At 39.7% G+C, this 20,948-nt stretch overlaps 1 protein-coding gene across 4 annotated transcripts in view; it reads left to right on the forward strand.

Annotated features, from left to right (window-relative positions):
* The window catches only part of iqsec1b (IQ motif and Sec7 domain ArfGEF 1b), a 236,648-nt gene that overhangs the window by 83,712 nt on the left and 131,988 nt on the right, over positions 1-20,948 (forward strand). For all 4 annotated transcript variants that reach the window (XM_046075167.1, XM_046075170.1, XM_046075168.1 and 1 more), the window contains one exon: positions 18,600-18,707. In XM_046075167.1, the coding sequence (XP_045931123.1) occupies positions 18,600-18,707 (108 nt within the window). The remainder of the gene's footprint in view (positions 1-18,599; positions 18,708-20,948) is intronic.

A 20,948-nucleotide genomic window follows, 5' to 3' on the forward strand; every position in this document is an offset into this window, starting at 1 on the left:
AATGACTGTAGGAATGTACATTCTAACAACTATATAATGAAATTTCCTGATGATACTGCGATCCTAAGCCCTGTGCACAAGGATACGGACTTCTTTGTGTACCAAGACGAAATAGACACATTTGTTAAATGGTGTGACACCAACCATCTAATTTTAAACATCCAGAAAACACAGGAGATGGTCTTCGACCTGAGGCAAGTTATTGCATGAAAATTATAGGGAGGAGAGACTATGAGCCTATATAGAGCCTGTATGACCAGGCAGTTATGAAACAGGCTAGGAAAATTAAATCAGACCCTCAACATCCCCTCTTCCCTGAATACGAAACCCTGCCATCAGGAAGAAGACTCCGTGTACCAAAATGCAAATCCAGTCGCCCAAAATTATCATTTGTGCCAGCCTCCGTTAAGCTGCTGAACAATGTCAAGTAGAGCTGTGTGCAATAAATATGCGAGCACTTCAGCACTTTACTTGTGATCCCGGTGCAATAGGGCAACGTGCAATAAACATACTAGCACCTTAGCACATGCACTTTACACAAACTTTAGTGCAATGAAGCAATGTGCAACAGCCACACTAGCACTTTAGCACTTGCACTTTAATCCATGGAACTATGTTGTCAACAATGTCCTTTTTCTTCTGTGTTTATATTTCCCTCTTGTGAAGTACAACATGTTCTTGTTGATGTGTTTTGTGATATCTTTTGTGATGGTTTTTATGAAGCAACACTGCACTGTGCCCATGCAGAATTTCCCCCTGGGGACAATAAAGTTAACCTAACCTAACATTTCCCATGTGAATGTTGTGGTGGCACAGGGGGATTTTAGTTCCAGTAGCAATACAACTACACCAACATAGTCCATTAAGTGTTTTTAAACGCTATTTAATTGCAATCACGATGTCGGCATGTGCGATTACATAACCGTAAAAAGTGTGCGATTTAATAAAACTCTTCTGTGTGTGCACTGCAGTCTGCTCATTGTCTCCGCCCACACCGGGCTCTCGCATGTGCCCCTAAAAAACGGATAAGCTTAGTGCATTGGGAAATGTGATTTATGAGCAGTATGCCAGTAACTTTTTAAGACAACAACCTACCGTAATCCCCCTCCCCGACCCGCCGTTAAGCGTTCAAAACATAGTCTGACTTGCCACCTGAGCACCGAGAGAAATGCTGGCGCTCCGGTCACTCTGTGACAGAGGCAGAGACGCGTCGTCGGCAGAGGATGCGAGACAGAAGAAAACAGGAAGAAGATAAAGAAGGTTTGGGTTTGGCTCGCTGGTCATTTAACATTACCTGTATCAGTGCCTTTTGTTGTTCAACATGTTCAACTTTTCATAAAGCCGACTTGCTTGTCACTCTCTTTTCGTCAACCTACCAATCACAGCCTGGATTGGGCGGGACATTAAAAAAAGTTTGACGTGCTACAGCAATCATTAATGTTGAACAATATTGCATTACATACTTAGCATTAACAAATGTAAACCAATGTAAAGCTTGCATAAGGATTTAATGAATAAAAACAACCCACAGAAATGAAACAGCTGTAACTGGATTTAATATTCAACTAGTGGTAAAGTATAGGCTACTATATGAAATTACAATGAATGTAGTACTTAATATATTATTGTTATACTAACTGTATACTCTTTATTTAATACACTCATGTAGAGTTCCTCCTCCAGGTTGTGGATAGAGACTCTGCATTAACAGATGGACATTAAGCCGGTGAAAGTTATAAAGAAATATTTGCTCCCTCAAGTGCCTCCTCTGTAGGGCATCACACTCCCCTTCTTCTGTTTTACTTGATATTGTTATAAATATTGTTTATTGTTTAAGTTTGTTCAAGTTGAGAAATACACATTTCAAAATGTCGGTATTTCACGCATTCCTTGATAATTAAGCAATAGACTCATAATACCATTTGTTCCATTATAATCAAATCGCAAATCACAATATTACTCACAATAATCGCAATATGACTTTCTCTCCAAATTGTGCGGCCTTAATTCCTGTTTGATTTGATTACCTGCTATGCTACCGCTTCAGTACTCTAGTTGTATTTCCTGTACACTATCAGAATTTTTCTATCCATGCAAAGTCTCTAGTCTGCATAGCAGGTTTTAGTTGTGACAATACTCAACAAGACAAATAGTTTTACATCATTTCTGTAATGCGCTGTATGGAAATGAGGCTGCTCCTTATTCCTTCATTTTGCTGTTGACATTTCGCTGTTGCTCTCTTTCTCATTGCTTTAATGTAAGGCTCCCCAAAACTCCTGCTGCCTCTTCATGGCAATTTAATGAGAGCCCGGGGTAACTAATTTTGTTTGTTGCCTTTGTTAGGAAGGTAAAATGGCAACGCTCACTAAGAATGCATATAAATATGACCTGAAGTCAAATGATTTAGTATTCTAAAACCTTTTTAGTGTTTTTACATGTTGAGGTTTAGGAGTGGATTTATGTTCAAAGTTATCTTGGAGTTTTCTGTAACTGTAATATACTACAGGGGAGCTTTTTGCCTCGACTTGCTATTGTGCAATTCTGCTATTATTAATATGTTTCTGGCCACAGCAAACAAGGTGAACAAAGTTAAACATTTAGCAGATATTTCCCTCAGGAGTTGGTGGAGACCAAACAGAGTTAAAAGGAGAGGGAATGTTAATTCAAATTCATCGGTTCGCCAGAAACACAACTCCAAATCAATGCTAATGTTACTCTGTGTCTGCTGGATGCGTAATCAGCATTTATTTGCTAATAAGTTATCTGTGAAAGCTTTTTACAGTCATAACATGTCGTGTTGTGTTTTAAAATTGTTAGGGTGCCCCCAAGTGGTACAAAATCTATTAATGCACCTTTAAAGCCAGAACAGCATAATTTTAAGATTCTCTATCTGTAGAGTTTATTTTCTTGAGATTGTTAAGATGGAAATTTCATTCACTAAATCCAAAATACTAATCATTTAGCAGGGGAGGGCCTTTATCCTTAACATCTCCTTCCTCTTCTGGCCTCCTGCTGTCTCCTCATTCCATGGGTGAGAGCTGAACCAGGCATGTTGGCTGCTTTACCACATTGGATTGCACCCAGTTTTTAACCATTCCAGCTATAATGGTGCACCGCTTCTGAACAGGTGCATTCCAGGTTTAACTGGGCTGTAGTGGCCAGTGGCTGTGTGCCTTCACATGGTATGCACACCTAGAAAATTTCCCAAGGCTAAATGAGAATGTGTGTGTGTATATATATATATAACTCTGCTCTGTTTCAGTGCTAATACATAATAGAACCTTATACACTAGGTTCTCATTATAAAGGCAAAGGCCTTATCATATTCGAGCTGCTAAGAAATTTTTTGTGAGGTTCCCATAACTGCTGAAAGGTTTAGGATAGAGTTAATTTCCAACATTCATGTGATGAGAGAAGACAAATCGAATATGGAAATTCAAATGTTTGTTGTTCAGTTCAGTGAGGATGAATCATCAAGATTGCTGTCTATTTTAATCAAGATTGTTATGGAAGACTATTTGGTAGCTAGTCTTTAGATAATAACATTATTAAAATTAATGAACAGAACAAGGGAACATTTATAGTAACCACATCTGCAAACTGTTGAAAATATTCATATGTAAAATATATATATAATATAGCAAAATATTCAATGTCAATGTATTTCATTAGATTTCCTACATTATCTAAATTATTCAGATATGTGCAAAGCAAATTATTTAAATACAGTTAACTTGTGCATTGTTTTCTAGCAGTCATCTTTTTCCTCACCTTAGTTGGCACATTGCTACATTTGTTTGTGCTTTGTCACAAACTGGCTCAGGGGATGTGACAAAGAGGGAGTCAACCCAAGGTACTTAGCTAAAACAAGTTTAATTTATTAAATTAAAATAACACAAGTACAGAAGAAGATGGAAGTAACCTGCTAGAAGCATTAACGTCCGGCTGCGGACTGTAGCAAGGCTCACGCCACCTCCCTCGCTCACGCTGCGCCCCTCGCTCAAGTCTTGGCTGTAGCGCAGCACCTTTCTGTATGGTCTGTTCTGCACATGCGCATACTTATTTCCGCCCCAATTTTTACCACGAATGTGTGAACATTGTAGTTTACATAAGATTTAAAGATTAACTTTATTTACAGCCCAATATTATACAAATACACAGGGCCTTATAGCATTAGCATAAAGACTGAAATTATAATTAAAGTCTCTTATTTAATTTGTTCTTGTTTCCACAAGCTAAATGTTACAGTGAGCTGGGAAAGTATAATAAGCAATTCAAACATAGCCTAAGTAGTGCAATATGAATTATTTTTTCATGTCTATAGTACTACTGACAAAAAATATTAATATTCCATTAATACTACATAAACATTAAACTCAGATCTTGATATGCATGTTTCCACACCAGTGCAAGCTGGATATTAAAGGCAAGCAGTATCAACAGTTCCATGTATGTTGTCATAGTAAGCAGGCACAAATAGAAAACCAAAGACAATAACACAACCAGCACGATTGGTGCATCTGTTTATTGTGGATGTCCACAAATGTTGCATCTAAAATGAATAAAACCGAATAAAATACCACAATATAATAAAATAAGATTAAAAAAACACAGAACAATAAAAATGTGGGTAAAGATCTTAACAGAAACATAAAACTTTGGACTAACATTAATAAAATCCTTATTTTAAAGATTATATGATTATTTAGATTAACAACGTTAAACAGCTGAAATGAATTGAAATTAAAATAATTGTACTTATTTGTCCAATAACATCATAAGTTCAACTTTTGCTGCACTGAGCTGTGATTACCTACCTGCTGCTTCTGCTGCGCCATTACTTCGTCTTCTTCAAATCCCGCCTTCTAGTCTAATGAACTTTGACCTACACCAAGAACCATCGCTCACCTAACCATAAACTTACTAAAACCCTTTTCACAGAATTTGCAATTCGTCTGGCACAGATTTGCATGTCAAAGATCACTAAAGTTGAAGTCAATGCTCTGTGCAGACACTGCAAATGAATTCACCTATTATCACCATTGCATTGATAAAAAAGCTGATTTCAGTTATAAATGTCATTAAAGGATGTTGCACTTCTTAGATTGGAAAAAATCCTGCCAATGAATGTATTCCATGGAGCATTTACGTTTCCTTCAGAAGCAAAAAAGTTTTATTTTATTTTATTTTTTTTATTAATTTTATTTTAGACATATTTAAAAGAGAGAGTAGCTTTGCTTGTCACTACACCAAAGCAAGACCTCTCATAGATCTTTATTTGTTGCATCAGAGAGATTATTGCCACTAGCTATCATGTTCGTGAAACAGTCCATGAAACCAAAAAGTGCAGCTATGCAATCATGTGTGTCACAGAAAGTAGAATTAGCGGTTGAGGATTTGCCACACACTGTTTAGTTCAGCATTCCATTCCAGTATGTTAGCCGATCCTTCAGGAATTAGATAGCCCATGTTCCTGATTATTCTCATTTGTTACAAGGCCTGTTTGTTTTTCCATTCCTTCATCTTCTCCTGGGGGATAAGGAGATATAGGCCATGAACACACTGTGAAGTGGTTTGTTCAGCCTAACAGCAAATTGGCCCAGTTGAACACAGGGCCTTCCCTGTAATCTAGATTGCCGCACTCAGCACTCAAGGTGAGTTAAACAGCAATAATTAAAGGTGAGCAATTCTGGAGAAATCTAACACCATGATAAATACCATGATATGGAGTGAACACCAAAACAGCAAGTAATGTAGCTAACATTAGCTGAGTTGTGGGTTATGGTGCGTTCCATTTGACATGGGAAGTCGGAATTTCCGAGTTTAAAGTTAAAAATTTTAACGGAAACGCCCCCTTAAGTCGGATTTCCAACTTGGAAAGTCAGGAGAACCGCACTGCCCCGACTTTGTGATCCAAGATGGCTGTCGGGCTATCAACAGTTAGTGAAAGCTGTAGTTTATACTGTTTATTAGCACTTCTGTGTACTTGTGACTCATAGAAATGTTTGTACACAAAGTGCTGTCCAGTTGCTGTGTGTGGACGTGTTGCTACAGTGTTTAGTGTGAGTAAATACCGCACAATGCGTTTTGTGAAGCTAACATGAAGCTAACACGCAGAGTGGACAATATGGCCAGCACACCAGCTCCAGAGAGTGATAGCTCTCCTGCAGCTTTAGCTAACGTCACAACAACAGCATGTCTTGGTGAACTAGAAAGTAAGCTGAAAGTCCATTGGCAAGTTATTTAACGTTACTGACACACAGATCATGGCTGGACCGGCTTAAATAGAGTTCTGTGGTGGGGTGCAGGTCACCTTGTTTCACATTTACAGAGCCAGGGCTCAGTACAAAAACTGGATTGTTTTCAGCGCTCACACTGAACATAGACCTTGAGGAGATACTGGATTGGAATTAATCACGAGGTAGCCTCCATTTTTTTAGGCAGGCTTCATTATGGGGTGTTAGCTGGGAGGTGGGCACCATCAGAAAGGAAATCCTTGTATTTACTACTGGAGCTTATAAATATCTCCCCCTCCAGATTTCATTGATGTGATGCTGATTAGAAAAATGAAAGATGACAATGATAGAGGGAGGGGCATTACAGTAAAGCTGAGTTCCAATGGTCTCACACTGAAGCAGCAAAGGTTAATTAGATTCTGTCCTTGTCCTTGTCGGGCAATGTTTAATATGCTCAGATCACCCCTTGTGCGACATTGTTTAATTTTCTTCTTTGGAGAAAATTAGGGTTTCATCTTGTTGTAATCAGTGCACAACAACATTGAGAACCTACTTGATAACTAAGACTGTTTGTGCAAGTTCAAGGGCTTGTTGTTTCTTGATTTTTGAAGAACACAATTCACTAATATGGAAAAGAATAGCACAGGAAATCCAACATTAGATAATTATGTCACTCACCTTGTCGAGTAATCCCATGAGCTTACAGAGTCTGGGACATGACGCATCCTATCTAGCAAAAAGAGAAAGATTTGGATTTCCACAATATAAATAAAAAACGCTTAATCCTGTTTTTTGAGAAGCACAGTGCACGGCAGACTTTATGTTATGTAACTGACGGAAGTACACACTACTTATCCATCAGGAGCTAAGAAAGAGGTCGGGGTGTTTTGTCCCTGGGATTTGTGTCAACAGAATAATGTTCCTACACTCACTAGCTCAGTCCTCTGTGTTATGGCAAGGCTCAGACACTCCCTGTGTTTGTGTTTATCTCTTCCTCATCTGGAAGCTGCTTTGGTTTGCACCGAGCCCTGATGGATGGTGCTGGACTGGCAGCAGTGCAGCAGCCAGGACTGTTTCCAGATGAACTGACCTTGTTGTACTGTGCTGATTAAGCGAGTGAGTGTACAGTATTGACTCATCACCAACACCAACACCCCTTGAACCTGAGCCCCCTCCCTCAGGAAACCAAATGTAGATTATTGTTTTTATGCATTGTCAGTGTGGGTGCACTTATACATGACCCGGAAGGGACTAACTCACTGAAATAACCAGCATTGTGAGACCGGGCATGTCAATTTCAACATGTGTATTGTAGCTGAAATGTGTAAGGTAGCATAAAGTGCTACTCTAATATGTACAGATACAGCAGCATATTTGTTCACTGTCTCCAGCAGACATATTCCAGATAAATATATAAAGTATAGATCTTTCATCCAGATTCTATTACTATGTAAAGTATTGACATTTTCAAGTAAATGTCCGATGCGCTATTCCCTGTCTGATGTGGAAAAAAAAGCAATAGGGCAACCACAAAGAGAAGAGTGCCACGTATACACACTTAAAGTGACAGAAAATCCAAAGACGTTGTCAGTGTTTGATTGACAAGTGATCTCTGAGAGGAGCAGTGCAGGAACACCAGCGTGCAATGTGTGCTTAGTGCCGAATGGCAAAGAAGGCTCCAAGGATCTAGAGAGGATTTTAAGGAACACCAAAGTGTTAAATTCTGAATAAATAAGAAAGCCAGTATAATATAAATGGTCATATTAATAGGTTGTGTAAATATATAAATGAACCACTAATGTGTCTATTTACAGCAGCAGCTACAGTAGATACATGATTCTAAATTACTTTGAAATTGACTCTTCTCAAAGCCACGTCCCCCTTAGTTACTGTTGCTAAGTCCGACAAACTGTTGGACTGCGCTGCCGCTCTCTATTACTTCACTCCCTGGAGAAATATTGTCTAATTTTTGGAATAAACTATCTCGGAAAGACAGTTTTGCTGTTGCACTGTGCATTTAAAGGTTTTATTCAGGCTTTCAAACTGACAAAAAAAATAAAATAATAATATCTTGGAAAATGAAAATGACTTCTTTGGCATTACAGTCAATTGAGCGCAGCCATAAAAGTGTCGGTACTCAGTCCTATTCTGCGCTGTGCTTGGCCAGCTGCATATTTGGGGTGTGGCTTAGAAAAGGGTCAATTGTTTTTGCTCTAGCTAAACAATAGCTAATTCTGGTAGCATTTGTTGAGCTTGCTTAAAGAGGTGGTATTATGCAAAAACACTGAGCTGCAGCACACACCTCCTCCCCCTTCCAAACACTAGCTACCCTCCGGGCAGTCAGTGGACACAAAGTTGTTCCTGTGATGTAGAGACAGAGCTCAGTTAAAACTTTATGGATGAAAGATACTTTTGTTACAGATTAATAACTCACCACTCTGAAACTCTTGCTCCAGTCCATGTTGCCAAGCTGGTCGGCAACATGTACAGCTGAAACAAAGCCGTGTTTACCGGCTTCTAGCTGACCCGCCCTTCTCTGCTTCTGATTGGCTAGTAGTCCTTAACTAGGAACTGCGCATGTGCAACTCCCAACAAAGATCATATAGAGACAAGATGTATCACTCCATAGCTAAAACGAAGCCTTCAACACAGGGTGAAAAGAGGAGCTGCAGCAATTAGTGATGTGTGGATCGATCCTAAAGTATCGATATTTCTGATACCAATGTTTCCTGCTCTAGGATCGATACTCCTATAAAAGGATCGATATCTAAACTCAGTAATTTGGAGTGAGTGTGTGTTTTATTAAGTATCTTTCTATCACCAGGATGGTCTAATTATACACAGCTGATAGGAACTACTTTTCCTTCCGCCTGTCAAAGTCATGCTTGCACTACGGCTCTGTGACGGAGCTTCTTTGAAGTGAGCCGCTGCAGCTCTTTACATTTCTGATTGAATACTGACTCTGGCCGACTGTAAAAACCGTTACGTCTGGCTGTATTTTAGCTGTGAAGGTAATAATGACGCTGTGTGTGATGTGTGTGCAAAGACAGTGAAATACTTTTACAACACAGCAAACTTCGCTAAACATCTGAGATTAAGTCTGTCACAATAATATGATGATGTTATGAAGCAGCAGTTCTGAGCAGGATATTTTTCTTATAATTAAAGAATATGACAGTAGTTGGTAACTTGTCATTATGCAGCTATTATTTTGAATTAGCAAGGCTACAGCCTACATCTTATTTTTCTAATAAATACAGAAACGGGAGGGGGGAGGTCACATTAAACTGGAAATAAAATATGTAACCTGAAAATGAGCATAATACCACCTCTTCAACAGTCAGGAGGCATGTGATTGGCTGAAAGGTGAGTGTGCGGTGACAGTGAAACGTGTCATTATTAAATAAAAACAGACTTTTGAAAAAGAGCATTGTGAAATAAATATAAAATAATAAATAATAAAATTATAAAAATTGGTATGATAAAATAACATTTTAAAATTATGAGTTTTAATATTTTCTAAAATTATTTGAATAAATTGCTTACTTTACACAATTTATTCATATGACTATTTATTTTATAATGACTTATTTATTTATTTAATACTGAACACTTTGGGGCTCCAGAATTTAGTTTTACTGCAACAAAAAATCCCCAAAATTACATTTTTGCCGTCTTGTGACGGGAAGTCATTGTGGTGTTTACACTACGTGACTGATCAGTGACAGGGGGTCACACACTACACGATCTGACAACGGCTCTGTCACCCGACGCTGGTCTTCAAACCATGTTTTGTCAAGAAAACACACATGAAATGTGAAACAAGAAATGAGGCGAACCTACACACGAAGCTGCTGATGTTTGTTATTATAAAGACAAAGAATCTGGATGAAAGAATGGATTAGCACACGCAGGTAGCAGCGATCGTCTGAGCTACAGAGAGAGCTGGAGGGGAGTTAAGTGTTTTGCAGTGTGAAAGTAGCTGCCTGTTCTCACTGGCTGGATGTGGATGTCGAGTCGGCCGACTCCTCCAGATATTTGGTATGCTAGATATCTGGCTGCCTGTGATGTGTCAGTAGTGTGTCAGGGAGCCGTTTTGATGCGTTGTTGATTAGTTCACACATAACACTGGCTAACGCTGATCGATCACTGATTTACCCCTGTTCACAGCCTGTCAGTCGCCGACCGGTAAATCAGGCTTAAAATCGTGTAGTGTGAACTAGGGGTCTATTGCCCAAGTGGCCAGAAACAATAGCTAATTACAACTACTTTTATTAGTCATTGAGTAGCTGTTTCGTGGATAGGTAAGTAATACTTTTTAAGTCAAGTACTTAATAGTAACAGTACTCAGCTTTACCGGGATTGCATTAGAGGATGTTCCCCGGGACAGCGACTTGCATCAACCTGCATGTGAAGATGCGACAAATAGGCCTGACAGAAATTGTATGGTGTTAAATTATTTCTCTTTTTAAAAGTAGAAATGTAACCACTTTAAACCACTGGCATAAAGAAATCAGATTCTACTCCATCTGATCCTACTCTTTAATTTTCTGAACTATGGTATCCAGAAGAAGTAAGTCAGCCATGATGTGCCTGGTCACACTTCCCACTGACCTTATTATGTCCTTATAAACCTTAAATGAGTGCATCATTTAATTTGTTTTGCAGTTTGAGATATTCATACTGATATGGTCCTGTGACCCTGCACAGATAAGCGGGTATAGATAATGGTTGGATGGATGAATATTGTGGTGTGATACAGTAGCATCAATGTCCAATTTAAATTAATGATGATATCGTTAGGCTGTATGACCACATTTAGAATTCAAATTGCAGGTCAAACAGGATAATGTCAAGTGTAATTTATATAGGATTTTCAAACTGAAGATTGCTTCACAGTTATGTAACAATTGTAAATTTTGTTTGTGCTGTGAAAATTTAAAATACGAGAAATTGGTGAATGCGACAAGTTCCCCCAAATCACTGACACGAGCCACTTAAAAACAGGTCCGCTCGTACGAGTGCCTTTTGCATGAGGCCCGTTTTTATTTTGACAAAATATATTAACTGTAGCAGTGGGCATTTTCTAAAACCACAGCAGACAGAGTGTCTCTACTGACTGACCATTATTAAGCTCAATTAGTTCTTGAAAACACTTTGCCAGCCCTCCGACAGTGTAGAAGTTTTGGGAGCCAGAGTGTTTAGAGATTGGCATTATGTAAGCAGAGAACCTGCACTCCAGTGATAACAGGGAGCTTATATGGCAGGCAGTGGGAAATCTCCATCCAGCACTTAACCTCCATGGATGAGAGATTATTACTGGCTGCTCTGGGTCGCAATAGAGCACAACCTATGTGTCCTTGGGGCACATTTATCCATATGTCACGCTACTGTTAGATTTACATTTTACACAGCATATTTCCATTAAAGCTGCATCACACAGCAATGAGTTCTATCAATCAAGATGATGTCAAATAATTTCAAACATATTTATTTGTTTGTTGAGGCTGCTTATATATGTAGTTTGAATATTTATGATACTACTGACATTCCTGTGTTAAAAATTATCCAAAGCACGTCCAGTGTGCTCACTTGCTGTGTCTCTTGATGGTCCCTAATTACTGCACTGATGTAAAAGTGGCTGTAATTTGAATGAGCAGTTAAATAAAGTTTAGTTTTATGATTTACTCCAAAGGAAGTTGATTTCAGGAGATTCCTGATGTTTCATTTCATACCACTCTTAAATGGTGTCGTTATTTTCAACATGACTGAGTGTCAAAGTATGTGTATGTTGCCTATTATGTGGGCAGGCTAAACAGAAACTATAAATAAAAAATACTAATTTACTACATCTAGTATACCAATTATAATAATAATTCATGTCATTACAATTATTGTATTATAGGCTATTATAATGATTAACACTCTTCTACATAGGGAATATATTTCTTGTCATGCAGTAGTTATTAACTTACACATAATCTGCCACAATGACTACTTTCAATGTAGCATATTCACATCTAGTTTATCCCTTTACCAGCACGCTTTTTATTCTCTCTGAAGCTACGAGAATTCTTTCAACCACCGTCTATGATACAGTGACCCAGAGGAAACGCTGCTGTTGAATGCGTACTACTGTTTGAGACTACTAACTCTGAGATTTCACATTTACATGTCACCTCTGGTTAAATAATTTCCTATGCGCCTACTGTAACTGCTGACAAGGGGCTCATAGGTTTATTTAGAACATGTTAAATACTATAGTTTAACCAGTCATTAATATTAGCTCTCTTGCACTGATACATTAGCTGCTGTCAGTGATGTTAGAGAATATTTAGAAGTGATGAATTAGGGAGAAATGAGAGGACTGTTCACTAGAACTGCCTCACTGTTTCAAAAATAAGTCTGCAATCATATCTGTCAGCAGCATAGAAAGCCTAAATCACTCACTTCCGCTTCCGGCCCATGGGACCTTATTTCGGAAAAAATATGTATGGTAGTCAATGGCGAGAGAAAACTTATTTTTTGATCCTGTTTGAACTGTGTCCTGAATTACACATATGTTTGTCAATTCAAAAGAAAATTTTGTGTGTCTAGAAAGTCATACAGTACATCTCTCGTCTCGCACTATATACGTCACCAACATATTAACAGGGTAATGCTAGCTAACATTCATTGCTTTGTTGCTGCTAGCTAGATAACTTCTATGTTCCATGCAGAAATATATCTCACCTGATGTGTTTATTCCAACGACTCTGTCCTTGCATCACCTTATCTACACCTGTAAGTGTAAAGTTCAGTAACGTTAACTTCAGTCATTGAGAGAAAAAGTTACAAAGTCCCAATTTCGGTCTTTGTAATTATGTATTTTCACAGTTTTATACCTCAGCAGTTTTACATCAAACTGCGACTTTCTTGACATTTAAATATTTTAAATTGACCATCATCACTACCGTACATATTTTTTTTTCTTTCCAAAGCAAGGTCCTATGCTACACCGGAAGGGGAGGGATTTAGGCTCTCTATAGCCTCCACCACTCAACTACTGTAACATTATACACACTGCTGTGACCCAGGAGGAAGCCGGGAGAGGGCTATGAAAAAGGGGAGGGTTAGCAAATATGGTCATGAATGTTTTCAGGAGAAGAAGATATGAGGGCTATTTTTATTATTATTTAAGTTTGTTGTTTCTCCATGCTATGATAGACTCCGGTCAGCTGAAAGTTTTGTTTTGTGCTGCAGCAGTGTTATCAACAGGGGAGGGAGTAATCTGACTCTCCGTTTCTTTATTAATTGTCATAAATTGGCTGTTAGAAATGCCGATACTGATTTTTTGGGAATTATCTGCAATTAGCTCATATCAATAACATCTACTCAACGATAAATCGGTTGAGCTCTAAAAAATGCACAATGCACCTGTTAAATTTAATAGATGTATAGAGTATAATTGACTGCTGATTTTTATTATGGGATGTTAATATTTATTATGCAAAGAAGCTGGTAAAAACCGTATATTATAATATGTGCGCCATGATACACACATAGATAATGTAATAAAAATGAACAGAATATATGAAATAGATCAATCTGCAGGAGAAACTTTTTCTTTGAAGATACTTTGGCTGCATTCATATTGCAGATAAATATACTAGCAGTACACAGTAAGTGAACAGTAGTTATTTCCGGGACATTCAAACATATTTGCACAATATAGTCTCTTTATATTCCGCAAATATGGTGTGGTAGTGAAAAGCATTATCCTGCTTTTGGCCTGTACTATATTCATAAATCCCAAAAAGTTAAAATAACTGGAGCCTCTGCTGAAGAGATCAAAGCAGCAAAGAGGAGCAACGCTGAAAAGCTACAAAACAGCTTCACAGCCAGCGACCCTGAGTCAGTGTGGAGAGACCTTCAGACACTCACACTCACTAACCACAGGAGACCATCCCCCAACTGTGCAGACCAGCTGGCCCCCATCTTCACATAGATCTTCCACAGATCACTGGAGCTGTGTGAAGTTCCCTCCTGCTTCAAACGCTCCACAGTCATCCCGGTCCCCAAATACCCTCCATCTCTGGATTAAATGACTACAGGCCTGTCGCCCTGACATCAGTAGTCATGAGGTCCTTTGAAAGACTGGTGTTGGCCCACCTGAAGGACATTATAGGCCCCTTGCTGACCCCCTGCAGTTTGCCTACAGGGCTTATAGGTCAGTGGAAGATTACATCCTGCAACATCTTGACTCTCAAGGGACATATGCAAGGATCCTGTTGGTTCCAGCACGGAATTCAACACCATCATCCCGGACATCCTCAGCACCAAACTCACCCAGCTCACTGTGCCAGCCTCCACCTGTCAGTGGATCACAGAATTCCTGACTGACAGGGGGCAGCAGGTGAGGCTGGGGAACATCACATCGAACACCTGGACTACAGTATTAGCACTGGCACCCCCCAGGGGTGTGTGCTCTCCCCGCTGCTCCTCTCCCTCTACACCAACGACTGCACCTCAGGGGACCCATCTGTCAAACTCCTGAAGTTCGCTGACGACACTACGGTCATCAGCTGCTGATTCACTTTTACACAGCCATCATCCAGTCTGTCCTCTGCACCTCCATCACTGTCTGGTTTGGATCTGCCACCAAAAAGGACAGGAGCAGACTACAACGGACAGTCAGGACTGCAGAAAAGCTCATCGGTGCCAACCTGCCCTCCAATCAGGACTTATACATTTCCAGAGTCAGGAAATGGGAAACATCAGTGCATATCCATATCACCCTGGACTCAACATGTTCCAACTTCTCACCTCTGGTAGGCACCGAAACCAACATACTCAGGAACAGTTTCTTCCCACAAGCCATCAATCTAATGAACGGCTGTCTGTGCCTCACAGTGTCAGGAACAATTCCTATGCAATAACCCTGTAACTCTGTTTCATCAGCCAACTGGCTACCACTTATTATTTATTAATCATTCTCTATTTCAGAGCTGTTCATATTGTTCATATTATCATATTGTATATTATATATACTGTATACCAAATCCACCTTCCTCAAGTACATAACAGCTGCACATAATACTACTTTATTCCAGCATTCTTTGCACTTTGCTCCATCACACTGTGTACATGTGTACATGTATGCATGTATGTGTACCTGTATATCTCATCCACCTCCGACATAATACATAATAATAATAATTTTACTCCTGCATCCTTTGCACTCTACTCATTGCACTATTGTCTCAATCTGTCTATATTGTTTGTGTTTATAGTGTGTATATATATATGTGTTCTCTAAACTGTAGCCTGTGTGTGATTTTATTATTGTATAATTAAGCACATCGTGGCAAATAAAGTGTCAGAATAAAGTGTCTGATCACACTAAACCCACAGAATTCTTCTGCAGAGTCATCATCCCCTCAAGGCTGAACTATTGTTGTTATTCCGCATATATAGTTCTGTCTTGTTCTTTTCTCAGGTTAATCAGAGCGATCCCTTTAATGCTTGTTTTTATATCAGCCTTTATCAGCCCTCTTGAAGTTAATGCTCCCTCAGCTGTCCACCTTGAAGGTTTATGAGCTCATCAAAATTGACTTAAATGCTCATTAATTCCCAGATGACAAGCTGTAAACTCCCAGGCAGATGTGAGCATCTGGGATTTAGTTGCAGAGTTCTGATAATAGCAGAACATCTTCTGTCTCTCTGTGTTCTTGTTTTGACGCTTGTGTGCCTATCAGACACAAGCACTGTTGTTGCTGCTGTTAGAAGATTATGCATTTGAAAAGAAAAGCTCTGTTTGAGGAGTAACGACTTTAAATAACTCTTTCCCCAATAAAGAACACAATACATTTCCCTGTGAAACACTTCTCACTGTAACTCTACCTGGCACTATGTTTGCTGAAGTTGGAGCTTGTGATGTGTAGTGAATGTATTGTAGAACTGGCCTCAGTACTGTCAGCTGACAGCAGCAGAGAGCAGACCAAAGGTTTCCAGAAACAGCATTTTATCTAGTGTACCAGTCGGCATCAGTCCTCACTGGGGGATGCTTCAATGACAAGTGGTTGCCTTTTCCATTACTCAGCGAGCTGCAACAATTAGGCACCAAGAGAGGATATATTGGTGTTTTAGTTATGGCTTCCATTCACACTGACGGCCATGTCCTGCCCCCCTATCCCCCTGGCTCTGTTCTTGAAGTATTGCAGGCGATTGCCAGTGGGGGGTAACATGACGACACATGGTGGCTCCGCTTTAATCATGAGAAGCTGCAGTCTCTCTTCATTCAACTTACAATGTAAATTTCCAGCTAAACTGAGACTTTTTGAAGACCCTTTTTTCTCTCTCTCTCTCTCGCCATTCACCGGTCTTGTGCAGTGTTTTAAAAATACTATAATATTCTTTGTGTGGTTCATCAACGGTGCTAAATTATCCGAAAGTCCCACGAGGTGCGGACAACTCGGCACAACACCAGTTGGGGCTCCGTCTTTTCTGCCACTACACACCATACATGCTACGACTACACATGCGCATTGATGACCCAGGGTTCGGATTACAATTTTGGATTTATTCACACACTTTATAAGCATTTATTGAAATCCTGCCAATAAGGATGCCAGATAAAAAAGGCAGTTATAAACAGTACATTTTGCCAGTTGAATGTTGGAAATTGAACAACCTTTACATTACTTTACATCACTGCTGTTGAATAACAAATGTGGTTAAAATATTTAAACGTTCAGTGTGTAATATGTGTATAAAGTGTATAAAGACCTTACATAATGAACCGTTATGTTTTTATTACCTTAGAATGAGTCATTTCTATCTACATAACTGACGACAGTTTCACATACTCACAATAAAGCAATGTGCTGCAGTGCGTGTGTTCCGGTGTTTGACCTGCATCCATCTGACGGCTCTTTCAGAGGTGTGTCAAGCAGGCTCTTTTCAATGTCATTCAGAATATTTCAAAGTAAAAGCTCTCAATTCAACTGGAAATAAGGCATTGATGCAAAAAACGTTCTTACACTTTTATTTTGTAGTCAAAACCACTAAAGAGGAAGTGATTATGTGAGTAACTGTTGCTGTCATGACTGAGATTCATTTCAGCACCGCTATCCAAGTATGTATTTATTTGAATTTTATTCAGTAATCTGGCCGCAAGTCAGACATTATTGCTGGCGGGCAGTTTTGGTGAGGGTCCATAATCACAGAGAGAAGTAACATGTTTCCCTTGTCAATGTTGTAAAATATGTAACGTTATTTAGATTGTAATTTCATGTAATGTTATTTTCCAACGCTGTATTTTGGTTTTGCTAAATTTTCTAATTGAACAAAGTTGAGAGGACCCTCGATCCTCACCTGACTATTCCTTTGTAAACTTCATCTATTATGTGGAATGATTCCCAGTGGCCCACTCATATTTGAATGACAAAGGACCTATGATCAAAACATAAAAACATTAAACATTATATATTTAACATTAAAACATCAAGGATCACTGTAGCATTTATGATCTTGGGAAGTTGGCATGATAGCTGGCTAGCTCTGGAGTCTACCTTATTGGTTCTGGGCTTTGCTACATCTGCATTAAGCTTTGTTTACCTTCTAAAAATTTATCAGGCTTGATGGTACCCTAGCTTCCCCCCTGCTTCCAGGTTAGATGCTAAGCTAGGCTAATGACACAGTGTTTGCCCAGGTGTGTATAACCTTGAAGCCTAACCCTGACCCTTAACCCTCCCCAACCCTTTAATGTGACCTTAGCTAAAATATGTACAACATATCTGTACTGACATATTTTACCTGTTTGTTTCTATGGTATGTGCAATACTGTAATTTACCTGTTAAAATATGACTGTGTATTGTTGTCAGTTCCTGTACTGGAAGGTCACATGTAGAGAACAGAAAGTCATTCTAATCTACTTCCTTCCTGTTCATATCTGTTCTCCACAGCCTCTGTTGTTGTCTCACATTGCACTCAGTCTGGTACATTCTGATCATGTCTCATCTCCTGCTCCTCGCCCCCCCCCCTTTCTGCTCCCTACCTGGCACTGAGCTGTGTGTGCTGATTCAGCCCATTGTGATAATGCATATATGAGAGTTTCCGGCCCTGATTTGAAGGCATTAAAAGGCAGTGGGCAGTGGACAGAAGGAATCTATCTTTTTGCCAAATGCAACGTGCAGCTCAGTAGGAGCTAGCGTGCTGATGGACCCCCTCTGGTCTACAGTATGGCGCTATTCATGCTGCAGCCATATCATCTGCATCACCTGCTGTTTGATTTTGAATAAAAATACACTACTATATTTTCTTGAACTTGATGAAATGTGCATTATGAACCACTTCAATGTGTCTCTCTTTTTATGTTGCAGGCGACACGCCTCATTGCCCATAGAAGTCTCAGAGATTCCTCTAAACCTTATTGCCCCTCCATGTAGAAGAAGTTACCCCTGTCGCAAATGGAAGTCTGCATCTTTTGGGTAAATCGAAGGGTTTTTATTTTAGTCACCTTTTCTTCATCTGAGCACAACTTTCTAAGTCCATTTCCTGACTCTCTCATTACAACAGTTTTTGTCCTGGTGCTAGTTTATCACTCTGTTTATCAGGCTGATAAAACATCTATTCCTGACGCCGCCATTCCCCATGTTGCTGTTGAGTGTTTCTGTGTTTGTCACTCTTTTCCTTTTCCTTGTGAAGACTTCCACTGCCTTCTGTGCACAAGCTGGTGGGTGGCCTTCTCAACCTCCAAATCCACTCAGATAGAAAATGAACAACAGCCATCACAACCACAGACTCGCAGTAGAAGCACAGTAGGGGAACAAACTACTATCTGGGATATAGCCGGCATAACAGACCCCTGTAATGACACAACTCTTCCTTCAAATTGCCTCTATCTTTCAGGATTACTTCATGAGTGGGGAAAGAGTTGAAGGATATCTTAGAAAAAGAGTTACAAGCCTTGCTATGCTGCTACAATTTTGTAAATTATTGAGAGCAGCGTTTGCATAAAGCATCTTGCGGCACACACCGTACAGTATTGCCCTGTCTGGCTGTCCATGCGGCCATCCTCCTCTGTGGAGGCTTTTTCTTGGAGTTCATTACATCTGCTCAGCGAGGCCCAGAGAGCTCCTCTGCAAACGAGGAGAGATGGGGAGAGATGAAAACCCTGAGAGCGTTGAGCAGTGGGACATGGGCTTCAAAAGCTTCATGGCAATTTCAAAGAGTTTTTATTCTTGATGCCGCCCTCGCTATATCTATCAAGTATCCAGCACTGAGCTTGAGAGTAATTCTAAAGCAGGTTTTGGTGTGTGAGGGAGGGTGGGCGTGTATGAAAATCTCACCCTATGTATTTGCCCAGGGAGGAAGGAGATACTGAAAGTCTTAATGAGTCGTGTTTGTTCACAATGTTTATTGATTCTAATTAGCCATGGAGAAGAAAAGAGGTTCAAGGAATGAGTGCTAAACACTTGTGATTACAGTGAGGTCTTGAGCTGTCCCACTCTATTAGGAAGTATTTGGAAAAGAACATTAGGAACAAATTCACATCAATTACAATTGCCCAGGGACTTGTGTTCTGAATGACGTTTAGGTCAAGCTGGAACTTACAATAAGAGGTAGGTGTGTAGATTAGATAATGAATACAATTATGCTTAACCCCTGAGAGGCATAGAGGAAGTGACACATTATTGCAGGTTAAATCACACTGTGATCCAATATGCTGCTGTACAGTGAAGCAGCGTTAGAGACAGATTATTGGGCTTTCATATTTGGCAGATACAAGATTAGGTGTTAGCAGCAGGAAAAGGTAACAGCAAGAGATATGAATACCCCTTCTTTTGGACTTTTCTGGCCTTGTATATGTAGATGCATGGAGATCCTGCTCTTGACTGAACAGTATTACAAAGCTCAGTTCACTTTTATTAATGTTTTTTATTAAAGGATTTATGGTGATTCAAACTGTGACAACACGCGGGGAACTGTTTTCATTTTGTTGCAGCACTTCAGTAGAAGGTATAACATTTGAACTTACATTAAAGCTGCTTTAATTGACTTTGTTGGCCAGTTGAAGGCCAAAAAAAGTAACTGCGATGTCCAAGGTTAAAAATGAACTTAAACCTCAGCTTCAAAGCTGACATGAACAAGAGGTCCTCTATGTGCTTAAAGACCCCTCCAGCCAGCCAACGTTCTTTCTCAAACAGAGAATGGGGGTGTGGTTAATAGTCGGACGTAATACATTACCATGACAACCAAAAACTGAAGGTTGGAGTGTTCACTAACAATATGCTGTGTTAACATCACTACACTGTAAAGTTTAGTACACTTTACTGTCTGGCAGAGATGGGGACTCGAGTTAAAGACTCGTCCTCAAAAAACTTCAGGCTCAACTCGGACTCGAGGTGCAGGACTCGTGAACAATGTTTATTTTTAGGAAACGTCTGATGAGCTTGCCGTTATTCCCTCCGTTACGTAACGGAGCATCTGCGGCATCTGCTGCGCTCGGCCGCACGTGAGAGAGGACAACAAACACCAGCAGCTGCTCCGCCATTCATCATAAACTTTGGCTTTAAAACTTCATAAAGCAAGACCCAAACAAAGACGCACTGAGCTTGCTTCTTGCTTCACCTACGACCTTCAGCTACGGAGGTTAACTCTGACTGTCGTTCGTTATGAAAAGATGAATGAGCGTTTGTTTACTTGCCAAACTTGTGGTGGTCGATTAA

The sequence above is a fragment of the Micropterus dolomieu genome, linkage group LG18 (assembly GCF_021292245.1).
Source record: "Micropterus dolomieu isolate WLL.071019.BEF.003 ecotype Adirondacks linkage group LG18, ASM2129224v1, whole genome shotgun sequence".
Lineage (NCBI taxonomy): Eukaryota > Metazoa > Chordata > Actinopteri > Centrarchiformes > Centrarchidae > Micropterus > Micropterus dolomieu.